Source organism: Leptodactylus fuscus, chromosome 1 (genome assembly GCF_031893055.1).
Source record: "Leptodactylus fuscus isolate aLepFus1 chromosome 1, aLepFus1.hap2, whole genome shotgun sequence".
In the NCBI taxonomy this organism is placed as follows: Eukaryota; Metazoa; Chordata; class Amphibia; order Anura; family Leptodactylidae; genus Leptodactylus; species Leptodactylus fuscus.
In genome coordinates, this window is record NC_134265.1 from 252,792,272 (window position 1) to 252,806,152 (window position 13,881).

A 13,881-nucleotide genomic window follows, 5' to 3' on the forward strand; every position below is an offset into this window, starting at 1 on the left:
GGTTTTCATACTGTGTATAAGGTATGGGATATGAAATGTAACTTTGTATCTTGTTTCGGCTGTAATTCAGAGAATACGTGAGACTTTTGTGTTGAAGTTACTTTGTATTTGAGCTGCTATACAGTGTTGTGAGAAACTTTACATAGTGACTTTGGGACAGAGGGATTTGAAGTTAACCCCTTCCCGTCGATGGCATTGTTTGATTTTGGTTTTTCATTTTTGACTCCCCTCCTTCTAAACCCCATAACTTTTTTATTTCTCCGCTCCCAGAGTCATATGAGGTCTTAATTTTTCTTGGGACAAATTTTTCTTCATGATGCCACCATTATTTATTCTATATAATGTACTGGGAAGCAGGGAAAAAATTCTGAATGGGGTGGATTTGACAAAAAAATGCATTTCTGCGACTTTCTTAGGGGCTTTGGTTTTACGGCGTTCACTGTGCAACCAAAATGACCTGTCCCCTGTATTCTGTATTTCGTTACGATTCCGGGGATACCAAATTTATTTGGTTTTATTTACATTTTGACCCTTTAAAAAAATCCAAAACTGTGTTAAAACATTTTTTTTTGAAAAGTCGTCATATTCCGACAGCCGTAACTTTTTTATACGTCCGTGTACGGGGATGTATAGGGCGTCTTTTTTTGTGGGGTTGGGTGTACTTTTTAGTTCTACCATTTTCGGGAAATGTTATTGCTTTGATCACTTTTTATTCAAATTTTTATCAGAATCAAAAGAGTGAAAAAAAGGCGGTTTGGCACTTTTGACCATTTTTCCCGCTACGGCATTTACCGAACAGGAAAAATATTTGTATAGCTTTGTAGAGCGGGCGATTTCGGACGCGGGGATACCTAACATGTATGTGTTTCACAGTTTTTAACTACTTTTATATGTGTTCTAGGGAAAGGGGGGTGATTTGAATTTTTAATCCTTTTTATTTGTTATTATATTTTTTTACTTTTTTTTTAAACTTTTTTTTTTGCATTTATTAGACCGCCTAGGGGTATTGACATGGGTGGGCGGTGTCGCGGATTGTCAGAGCGGTGGGGGTCGGCAAACATGGCTGCTTTGGAGCGTTAAAGAGAGCCTCCTGGAGTATCATTAAGGGGAGGGGCAAAGTATATGTATATGAGATTGTGTGGGGTTAGGGGCGAGGCTGTAGAGGGCAATATGAATTTTGTGGCTTGCTATGGTCCAAAGTGTGTGAGATTGCAGAGATGGTGGTGTGAGTTTGGGTTTTGTGGGGGTCCTGGCACAAACGTATGTGCGCTGTTGTGACGAAAAGTAGCCTATTGAGCAATCGAGTGTAGTGACTATGTTTGTGGAAAATTTCAGCCAAATCGGTCGAGCGGGTATTGCGTGATTGAGGAACAAACATCCAAACATCCAAACACACAAACCCACAAATATCCAAACTCACAAACTTTCACATTTATAATATTAATAGGATATATACAGTATATATATATATATATATATATATATATATATGTATATTTTGTGTTTCTTTGACCATTAAAAGTTTCATCCTAATCTTTCTTACAGCTGTTCTTACATTGGGTTAATCTCTAAGATGTGGGCACAGTACATTCTTTATTCTATGGACAATTCTATGACTGTACGTCATTGACATGTTATTATAAATCATGTTTCTCGGGATACATTGTAGCATTGCCTTTTGAGACTGAAATATACTGCAGCTGTTAATACAATAAAACAAATGAGTTGTGGTGCAGTCAGTGATGTTCTTTCTCTGTAACCGGCCAATTACGTGAACACGCTTCTGCCGCGTTCCTGGCCTTATCATACTGTTTCTCTGCTCAAATTAAGAGTTTAGGAGAGGACTAAATTAAGATGACAGACAGAGCCAAGTTCTTGTGTGTTACTTCAATTAGGGCACTGTCACTTATTTCCAATCATCTTGTAAATGATCGTGCCAGCAGTATACGCAGGCTACATGTACAAGCTCTGCTGTAGTTCAATGAGAAATATTCTGTCGTCTGAAAAATGAAATGTTTCATATTGTGATCACACAGGTAGGAAATTTGTATTTGCCTGTTCTATTTCTTATTTTCTTATTTTCTTTTGCAGCTCGATGAAAGATACTGAGCTGCAATCAGAGTATGTGACAGATGAACATGATCAGTGAGGCGAAAATAGTTCTTAGAGGGTCCTGCTACTGTTTTAAAACAGCCTCACTATGGGAATACCTCATAGATTTTCAGTTTAAGACCTGCCCCAAGGATCAATTAAAAGGTCCTGAAAAATCCCTTTAAAACTAAGGCCCCAGGTAATGGGCTACAGCAAATAAGAGATACAGGAAAAACTGTGGCAGCTGCACATCATAGTTTTTCCGCAGAAAGTTCCACTGAAGTTCCCTCTGCTTCAATTATATCTATAGGGAAACTGTCAGTGTTTCCGTGGGTATAATTGTCATGCTGCGATTTATAAAACCGTAATGAAATCCCAATTCACTATAATCCCATCCACCTTACAGTGACTGTAAAATAAACCATGTTTTTTTCTGCAGCGTTTGCTCCATACCAGGGGATAGGAGATACCAAACTCTAACAGGGAATATAAAATCCCAGGTACTTTCACCTGTAACACACCTAATGTAGTGTATTTAATAATGTGCACCAAATGTTCCACTGAAACTCTGTATGTTGGAGAGACCGGTCAGAAGCTCAGAATGAGAATGAACGCACATCGCCATACAATTAAGATTTAAGAGGGAATTTTAAATCAAGGAAACAGACAGATTCATGAATACAGTTGCATGACCCTATTTAACACTCAGGACAATGGTATGAATGTCTCACATGGGTTCATGTCATGCTATAGAAATCACTGAACTAAGACAGCCATAAAGATAAAGAAACTGGGAATTGTTTACATGTATATACTAATAAGCCTCTTCCCCTCACCCTCTTCCCTCCTGAAATCTTATCCCTATGTGTCCTGTTGTACATAAATATGCAGCCTTCAGAAATTGTTCTTAGTGATATCTGAAGAAGAAGCCAAAGAGCTTTGAAACGTTATATTCTGTCATCATTATGAGTTAGCCATTAAAAAAGGTATCATCTACCGAAGACTCTCAAGTTTTTTAATATTTCATACCCACTGGCTAACACGGTACAAAAACAAACATTTTCTTCTTTATATATACAGTATATATATATATTATTTGTTTGTTTGCATTTATACTGGAAATTAAATCCTATAAATCAGAAAATCACACAATTATATTACATTTATATTACAGTTGTATACAGCAGTCACTCAAATTCTGATATTAATTTGTTCCAGCACAAGAACTGTATCTATCATGTAGTACTGTACAGAGAAGCTAGACAGCCAGTCGGTACCTCTCCATTTATAATACAGAAGTTTTACCAGTGAAATCCCTACAGTGGTAGTTTGGATGTTCCAGCCAGCTGTAGGCTCTGTGTGTGTATCATTACTGTGTGTGCAATATTACAATGGCCAACGACAGAACATTTTAAGTTGAAAATATTGTAACCTGCGGCCATTACTTCATTCCATAATTTCAGCCACCACTGGACTGTCCTTTCATTTTGGGTTTTATTGAAAGTTACACATTGAAGGGCAGTTACTGACTACTGAACTGGAGACTAGACCAGGGTACTTTTTTAGTCTGTATATTAAAGCATAAAATACAACTATCCTGAAAAATCAAACATATATTTTTCTTTATTGGGCTGTCTTGAGGATAGACCATCCATTTTTGAACGATGGGGGTTAGCAGTCAGCCACGCACATGGATCAGAAGCCCAGAACAAGTCCTCCACAAATTACATGTTTATGGCCTATCCTAAAATTTCTGGACAATTCTTTTAAAGATTAGAAGAAGTTGCTGGTCTTAAAAGGACTTAAGAATAATACACATATAAAAATATAATTAAATAATAATTCATAATGCAAGCCTTAATTCACCATATGGATAGAACCATGCATATGGAGTCTGTACTCCAGTGGTTGAGCTCCCTAGTATGGAACCAGAGGCCTTTGTAGGATGTGATTTGTATACAGCCGGACAGACTTGTCCGGCTGTATACAAAGCATTACTTCCAGGAGAAAATAGAATAGCAGTGTCCATACAACATGTGATGAAGCATGCTATTATTTGTACAAAATCTGACAGAACAAAAAACCTCTGTATTCAATTTAAAGTACAGAGATGTACGGTAATAAAATGGGAGACCGATTACCGCCCCATGCAAAACAGATCTGCAATAGTGTACATTCAAGTACATGAGGTTGGTCTATCACTCACATCATCAAAATTGACATTGGCTATATAAATTAGCATTTCCCTTTGCCATTCATTTGCTGCCTATGGTATATATTAGTCAGAACAGGTGTGCCATCATGTCACACAGAGGGAGCTCGAGGAACCTTGACTATTAATATGTTACGGAATAATGGCCTTGGAACAGTTTTTTCATTTCACTAACTAAACAGCTGGAAACCATGTAGATGAAAGCGTGTCATCCTCAATTCTCTATGTTTATTGTTCTGATTAATATACGAGTGAAGCCTGCCATAGTCAATGGTAACAATATCAGCTCAGACAAAAGCCGTGATGACTGGCCATTCAGAAAAAGCACATAATTAGTGATTCTTTAATTACATTTAATGAAACCCTATCCATAAGGGGAGATAAAGCATGCAGCTGGCTACTTCAGCCTGCCACACGGCTCATAGCTTGTTTAGATAGACGTGCTAACAAGATTGATTTGGGATGTAAAGACAGTATTTTCATAAAACCAGTATATATCCACACTTGTGTCCATACAAGGTTTCCGAGTAAATATTCTCTCTAAAATTCTATGGTTTGTTTGCACATGAACTGTGACTAGGTTTGTGATCATTTTTGTCATCCTACAATAACTAGCTTCATGGTTGAATCATTTTGGCAATGGTTACATCTGATAGTGTTCTAGACATTATGTGGGATACAGCATTCAAGCACAATGGCCATAAAGATACTGGAACAAATTTATGAGGCCCCTATGTCATTTTTGGGGTTGCAACTTTTTAAACGCAAATTACAACAAAATTGATGCAAATGGCGTTTTTATACCTCTTAGGACTGTGCGATTGAATAATTTGGGAGTTTCATGACTCTTTTTTTTTTTTGCATAGAATGGTAAAAAGCTAATATATTTGCTGAGGCACTGCCACTACAGGCACAGCAGCATTGTGCTACTAATGTCAGCATTTGTCTGAGCCTGTACTTCTTTACCCATGCGTTTTTTTTTTTCACTTTTTATCTAGCCTTCTTTCCGTTTTATTGTCCTCCACAGGTTAATGTCGGGCGCTTACCTAAGTGCTGCTACATTGAACAGTGGTGCCCAATTCTTTTGTTTTTTTTAATGTAGATTGTGAGCCCCACATAGAGCTCACAATGTACAATTTTCTCTATCAGTATGTCTTTGGAATATGGGATGGAAATCCATGCAAACAAGGGGAGAGCATGCAGACTCCTTGCAGATGGTTTTTTTGCCCTTGGTGAGATTTGAACACCAGGATTCCAGCGCTGCAAGGCTGCAGTGCTAAACACTGAGCCACTGTGTGGTGCCCGATTCTGTACCTACTTCCCATATCACTATGCAATATCCGAGACACATGTATGATGCACAGAGTTTGTTCTGGCTTGCGGCAGTGTCACAAACTCCCATTGTGATATGGACACAATACAATGGGATGCATGGCACCTCCAAATGGGGAGAGAACTGTGTGTGGAACTGATGGTGTTATAGTCCTGGGTGAACCTGGTGGTGTTATAGGCCTGGGTGGTGGGTTGAGGGGTGTTGAGAGAGAGAAGTAGATTCAGAGGTCTGTGGGGCTTAACTAAGGTGTGGATGAGGTGTAAAGAAGGCCAGCAGCTAATAGGTGGCATAATGAAGGGCAGCTAATATAGACAGTGCTGGTGACAGGACAGGAGTACAGGGCAGTTTACATCTTTATTGTCCTCACTGCAGCTGAGGTGCAGGAAGGAGAAGGACCAGAGGCAAGGGAGTAACTTGAGGAGGTGCAGAGGGTACAGTCGCACTGGGGCCCAGGAGCTTTAGGGGGCCCATAAGCACTGGTATCAGTATTGAGATTGCAGCTTCCATCTGACCTATAAACCAAGGAGACCCACAGATTACCCTGTGAGGGGTTAAATGCAATTATGTATCGTTGTATCTTTATATATTCCATTTTGTTTCTATATAACGTTTTGTCTCAAGTAGTTACCGTGAGTCTTGCAATTATTTTCCTTGAAAGAAATTGCTATTCTGTTATTTTGTTCAGAATGTTCTTAAGTCTATCATGTTCCATAACAAGACACAAAACCTCCATTAGATATGAGATCACTCTAAACCAGTTCTAAAGTTCAAGGACAGACCGTCCATCTTAGAGCACTGTGCTAGCATAATTAGAGCTAAAATGGTGGACAAAGACAACCATGTGTTAACCTATGTATTGCTTATGCACGTATTTATCATTTGTAAACGCCCATTATATACTCTAACCAATGATAATTCATATTTTTCTGTGATGTATCAAATTGGCAAAAAGCCATAATTCATCCATATAAGTTAACAATTTTTAATAAAGATTTGAATACCTATGATTTACAGCATCTAAGTGTGTCTGTTTCTCTGTGTGTTCCCCGAGCTTGGCAGCCATTTTGTTTTAATTTGTAACCTACAGCGTGTACTCTCTGGGGTGTTCCCCCAACAACTTTAACCACACTAAGGAGGATTAAACTGTTGAGAACCCATAACCATCACTATTAAGAATTTGCTGTAGGGATGAGGTAAGGGACCCCAGACATAAGATTGCACCGGGCCCACAAGACTTTAGTTATGCCACTGACCAGAGACATAACTAAAGGGGGTGCAATTAATGGTACACATGCTTGACTTTCCTCTCTATTTGGATGGTGGAACAGGACCTCTGTTTTCATTATCTTTGGGGTCCCAGAGGTCAGACACCCATCAGTTAGCATGTAATCCCTATTCTGTAGATACCTTCAGAACTTGGGCTAATTTAAGGCAATAAAATAAACAAAATGGAAAAATACAGTATATATGCAGTATAATATGAACGTTGCATTACCTGTTGGCTTGATTTCATTGTTGCTTACTGTAGCATGAGTTGAGTTTATAGTGGTATAATTAGCATTAGTTAATTGTGTGCTAGAAGGAATTGCAGAGCGGTACTGATCTGTAAAATAAAAATTAATAAGATATGAATATCCTTTCAGAATTCTTTTGTATACTTTCATGATTCAGTAAAATTATATTTAGCCTCATTCCAGCCACTGGCTTTCAGGGCATGCTGCAAGTTGTCGTTCTACAACAGCTAGACAGTCACAAGTTGGAGGCCACTATTCTATAGCCTAGCATATTCGCTATACAGGAACCTGATATGTAGCCTTTGCACAGTGGTGTAACTAGGAATGGTGGGGCCCCGTGGTGAATTTTGACATGGGCCCCCCCCAACCGACGCCAAAGACCTCGACCGACCCCCTCTTCCACATTTCTGCGCACTCTATTATGCCCCTAGTGGCCCCTGCACACAGTATTATGTCCCTTAGTGGCCCCTGCACACACTATTATGTCCCATAGTCGCCCCTGCACACAGTATTATGTCCCATAGTGGCCCCTGCACACACTATTATGTCCCATAGTCGCCCCTGCACACAGTATTATGTCCCATAGTCGCCCCTGCACTCAGTATTATGCTCCACTGTGGACACCCATAAACAATTATTATACTTTGGGGTCTTTTCAGACCCCAGAGTATAATAATCGGAGACCCAGGGGGAATAAAAACATAAAAAACACTGTTACCTGTCCCTGTCCCTGCAGTCCTCCGCTGTCATCTTTCTTCAATGACGTCGGACATCACATGACCCAGGACGCAGCCCGGGTTCATCTGACGTCAGAGACGTCAGATAACTAGGCCTGAAGCCTGCCCGGATTGTGGAGAGGTAAATAACAGTGTTTTTTAAGTTTCTTACTTCTCCCGTGCCGCCGATCATTATACTCGGGGGTCTGCAAAGTATACAACACACTTAAAGGGGTATTCCCATAACTCTTGTTCTGCAGCCTGCAGGGCTCTGTGCTCTGTTCACTTCCTGGATTTCTCGGCACGTTGGTGGGCGGGGTTTCCCTTGCATTGCTATTTGCTATGTTTTCAGTCAGTAATGAGGGATTGTTGTAAATGCATTACCACAGTATAAAGCTGATGTAGAGGCTGATGCAGCAGAGCTGGATTTGCGTCAGCTTGCATTACATACAGAGGTAACTCCTTATCTCAGCCCTTATCAGCCAAATTCAATTAAACCGGCTGATAAGTGGAAAAGCTGTAGATCAGGCATGTCAAACATGCGTCCCGGGGGCCGCATGCAGCCCTTTACAGGCATATCTGCGGCCCGCACAAAAGTCTCAAACTTTGTCTCTAAACTTTAGAGACAAAGTTTGAGACTTTTGTGCGGGCCGCAGATGTACAAAACTCACGATCAGCACTTCCGGCTCTTCATTCATTGGCCCATATCCCTGCCTATGACCTGCTTACGTGATCAGCAGCCGACCAACTAGCTCCGTGTCAATCCATGACGTGTGTACTTTGGTCTGCTTACTATCACGTAAGCAGGTCATATGCAGGGATATGGGCCAATGAATGAAGAGCCGGAAGTGCTGATCGTGAGTTTTGTACATCTGCGGCCCGCACAAAAGTCTCAAACTTTGTCTGCGGCCCTTGCAACAACCTCTTGTTACTCATTTGGCCCTCGGGGTACCCTGAGTTTGACATGCCTGCTGTAGATAGACAGCACAGTAATCCCGGAGCTCTCACCTCCCCCCTCCCCTATCTGAGGAGCTCTGTTGCTTGTCAGCCCCGCCCCCCCCCCCTGAGAGTAGGCAGCTACATCACTTGGGAAATGAGCAGATAAGCCCAGTGGCCATAGAAACGCAGTGTCAACAATAAAGTGAATAAATTAAGAGAGCAGCCAAACATAGCAGTTTTGATAAAGCAATGTATTTAGGAAAAGTCTTAAATACACATAAACTAGCAGTATAGATAGGATGCTTTGCATGGGAAAACCCCTTTAAGCAGCATATAGTTTTTAACCAGTTTCTTACCAGTTGTGTTGCTCACTTTTGTTGTTGCTTCAGTTTTGTTCTTTGTTTGATTACTGGTTGGATCAAGAAAACTAGTTTCATTCATTTGTGTAACATCTGGATAAGACATCGAAAAACAAAGTAAGATGTAACAAAGTGATGTTTCCATATTTAGCACCATGAAACTTTCAGTGTTTATTTGCACAAGGTGTACGTGCTTATGAACATCATAAAGAGTTCAAACAATGAGTCCATGAAAATCTCACCAGAAGGTCTGTTTGTAGGGATAGCTGGGGGTGGTGTTGGAGTTGAGCCATTTTCTAAAAATCAACACATTTTATTATTGGTTTTGTGAACATGATAACAATCACAATAACTTACATGAAGATTATATAAGACTTCTTAAAGTACAACTGTCACTTGTATCTGAATATATAACATTGTGCACAATCTGGAGAATTTATAATATATAATATATTCCAATATTTTTTTGTCTGGACACTTATAAATGTTATATCAGGAAATATCGCCACTAACAGTAGAAAAAAACACAATCCTGTAGCAATAGTGACATCTACTATGAATAATAGTAACTTGGTTAACAGAACTGAAAAAAGACACTTATCAATATCACAATATACAAAGTATATAAGGTAATTCAGAAAGGGGAATGAGGAGAAGCAAATATCTTTTGTATCTGTATATGTGTGTGTTCTGCAATGCTTCTAAATGGTGCAAGTTGCTCTTTTAGATCTAGGACATGAATGTTTACATACATAGAATATACAGTAGAATTTGAGATTACAATATTGTATCTAATTCCTATTAATACATCCATCCCCTCCAAACGTCTTACATTTTATACAGTATATTTGATCATCTATATTTATTTTTAAACTTCACTTTCACTGCTTGCCACAATGTACAACATAGACTTATACGTAGACTTGACGTAGACGTAGACATAGACGCGCAATAAATAAATGACTGTGATAACATATGGCATTTTTGCCTTAACATTGCTTATAATCACAATAGTAAGGCTGAGGCCCCATGTTACAGAAACGCATCTTTTTTTGTTGCAGATTTTGTTACGGTTTTTTGAGCCATAACCAAGAATGGCTACAATAGGAATGGGAAATCTATAAAAAAATAATTGTACTTCTCAATTCTGCTCAATCCAGTCCTGGCTTTGGCTCAAAAAAATGCAACAAAGTCTGCAACATAAAAAACTGTGTTTCTACAACATGAGGCCTCAGCCTATAAAGTCTCTTTACTGACATTGGGGGTTGAGTTAGTAGAATACTAGAACAGAACTTTAAGGCTGAGGCCCCACATTGCATTTTTACTGCATTTTTTTTGAGCCAAAGCCAGGAATGGGTTGACCAGAAGGTAGAAATTTAAGAACTTCCAATATATTTTCCATTTCTTTTGCAGCTATTCTTGGCTTTGGCTCAAAAAACCGCAACAAAATCTGCAACAAAAAAAAGCTGCGTTTCCACAACATGGGTCCTCAGCCGCAGCCTTACACTATTTTTGATAATCTGTCACAGTTTTATTGTTTTTTGTCATTATTCTTAGTCATTGGGATATCGTATAGGTATTTATGCTCTTAAATCGTATCAGTGCGTGCTACTGTGATATAAATAATTCTAACAGCCAAAATAAAATGCAGCATAAGTAATTCCTAATGGGTTATTATGTACAACAAAATTGAATAACCATGGTTCTCTGCCTGGTCATCTACAATTTATGTAAATTAATGATTTGTAAATTATTATAGCAGTTAAGAAAAGAAAATGCAATAGTTAGAGATTCATAACAAAGAAGTTATAAAACTAAGCAAAGTTGGTAAGTAAGTGTATTACCAGTACAATTCTCTAATGAATAATTCAAGCTCATTATTGAATATAATAAATTTAAGGTTATTCGAGGACAATGCTATAACACAGCAGGCTCTATATGACATACATAATTTAGTAGCATATCTTTCACAAGCTGTATGCTTTATTCTTTACATTTTATGAACACATGCAAATAAAGCCATCTACTAACCAAAAGGGTATTGTTCTCTAGAGCTTAGGTTATGTTAGTCACTCTGTTCTGTTTATGTGGTGTTACATATTTACAAGTTGTAGATGTATGTGTCACTGAGAAGTAGTTAACATTCAATTCCCTGGATTAAAAGCATTATAAAATATATTTGTAGGGTTGTTTGTAAAATATGAAATTTAATGTTTGCACCTTTGTGAACCATTTCAAGAGTTAGCATTAATGGGGATCCAGGTGCTGAGACCCTCTTCGATTGCTTTTTCTAGTGTCCCTTCTGCTCTCTCTGAGTCATGACATTGGCTACTCCAACATAGGAAGAATATGCAAATTTGTCTTCCATGATGTAAATAGGAAGACAGTGCCTCAGTCATGCAGCCCACTAGGGGGCACTCCCTTTAACATCGTGACCGACCTTCCCAGAGGCCTTTGCTGCAATGATGTGGGATTTTACCAAGTACAGTCTCTCAGCCAAGGACAGCTGTTTCGATCTATTTACTCCCACATATTGATCTACGGGGTACAGTTTTCTCTTGAGAAAAATGCTAGATAGGGAAACACATATGCAAAATAGCTCTCTTCAAAAAAAGAGCTCCGCCTGTTTGAAAGTAGCTATTCTTTTTTATGTAGATTGTGAGCCCATATAGGGATCCCAATCTACACTTTCCCCTATCAGTATGTCTTTGGAGTGTGAGAGGAAACCCCTCCAAACACAGGGAGAACATATAAACTCCATGCAGATGTTGTCCGTGGATTCAAACCCAGGACTCCAGCGCAACAAGGCCACCATGCTCCCCTGTGAAAGTAGTTATTCTATCAATATCAGATCCTGATGCTTGAGATAGTACTGGTTGGCTGGGTGAGTGGCCTGGACAGGGATCTGAGAGGTACTGTTTCTCCTCGGGGCATTATAGTTCTCATATATAATGACATATAGGCCATGCACGGCTCTCTGTGATATGTGGTATGAAAATTATCTTTTTAAAAAAAGTTAAGTTGTGTCTTTACAGGTGGTGCTAGAGGCATTGCTGTCTTTTTTTGGAAAGAGAGCTAATTTGTAATGACAAGATAGACAGTAATGTTTTTTCAATTCTATTCTATCGCAGTGGACATTTTTGCATATATGACAAGCTTTACTTCACAATTGGGAATCAGTCCTGGAAAAGCTAACTCAAAAGTGACAACTGACAGAATATGTCTCTTTTGCAAAAATGGCAACTGAAACAGAATGAAAAAATAAAATTATCTTTGTAATTTTATTTTTTTTTAAATACTGTCTATGACACTAGTTACTATTAAAGTGTATCTCCCATTTTCTGTATGTTTTTGTGTGTGTGTGTGTGGGGGGGGATTGAGGTGTTGTGAACATTTTTGTAATATACTTTATTAGAGATGAGCGAACAGTAAAATGTTCGAGATTCGATATTTGTTTCGAATAGCCGCTTAATATTCAACTATTCGATCGAATATCGAACCCCATTATACGGTAGTCTATGGGAGAAAATGCTTCGCTGCAGGAGATCCCACCATTCGACTCAGGACGGTCACCAAGTCCACTATCACACCCCAGGAAATGAAGCCAACACCCTGGAAAGCAACTGGGACAGCAGGGGAAGCATGTCTGGGGGCATCAAGTACCTTTATTATGTCGGAATCCCTGTCAGCTTGGGATATGCCGGTGCTGACTTTTTCACATAGGAATGGATTGACCAGCGTTGATTGGCCAGTCTATGGGATTCGGCCAATCAACGCTGGTTCTGCCTGAGGAGGCGGAGTCTAAAATCGATCCATAGCAGTTTCCATTCTGGTCTGATTTTAGACTCCGCCTCCTCCGGCAGAACCAGCGTTGATTGGCCGAATGCCGTAGACTGACCAATCAACGCTGGTCAATGCATTTCTATAGCGAGATGTAGCAGAGCTGGAGAGTGTAGGCGGGTAATGGGCAGGGAGACTCCCCACCCACACTCTCCTAAGCCCCGCCTTCTCTGAAACCCGGACCATGGACCGAAGTGGACCAAGAACAGGGAGGTGCAGGTAAGCGACACATGGGGGGGGGGGGCAGTTGGGGTTGGGGGGGGGTTGGGGTTTGTAGTACTAACACGCTCAGCTGGGCTATTCTTTAGTACTACTAACACGCTCAGCTGGGCTATTACACTAAGGAATAGCCGAGCTGAGCGTGTTAGTAGTATTAAGGAATAGCCAGCTGAGTGTGTAGGAGATGTAGGAGAGCTGGCAGATATGCAGCAGACTAACACGCTCAGCTTGGCTATTCCTTAGTACTACTAACATGCTCAGCTGGGCTATTACACTAAGGAATAGCCGAGCTGAGCGTGTTAGTAGTACTAAGGAATAGCTAAGCTGAGCTAGTCATGTTAGTACAGGAGGAGTAGCTGAAGGGATGGTTGGGTGTAGTGCAGAGCTCTTTCATCTCCGGTGTCTGGAGTAGCCGGGCTAACCGCACGGGCTCTGCTATATCTCGCTATAGAAATGCATTGACCAGCGTTGACTGGCCAGTATACGGGCATTCGGCCAATCAACGCTGGCCAATGCATTCCTATGGGAAAAAGTCAGCTCGCGCATATCGCAATCTGACAGGGATCCCGACAAGATAGAGCCCTAAAGAGCTAGGTGAGTAACATTCCCCCCTAAATAAAGGTAATCCCTAGCTAACCCTGCCTGTAGATCTGTCCCT

General features: G+C 40.0%; 1 protein-coding gene across 1 annotated transcript in view; it reads right to left on the minus strand.

The window, feature by feature from the left end:
- EMCN (endomucin) overlaps positions 1–13,881 on the minus strand; it is a 106,665-nt gene that overhangs the window by 70,851 nt on the left and 21,933 nt on the right. The window contains exons 4-6 of the mRNA XM_075285933.1: positions 9,407–9,460; positions 9,162–9,257; positions 7,132–7,239 (exon numbers count right to left, since the gene is read on the minus strand). Of these exons, the coding sequence (XP_075142034.1) occupies positions 7,132–7,239; positions 9,162–9,257; positions 9,407–9,460 (258 nt within the window). The remainder of the gene's footprint in view (positions 1–7,131; positions 7,240–9,161; positions 9,258–9,406; positions 9,461–13,881) is intronic.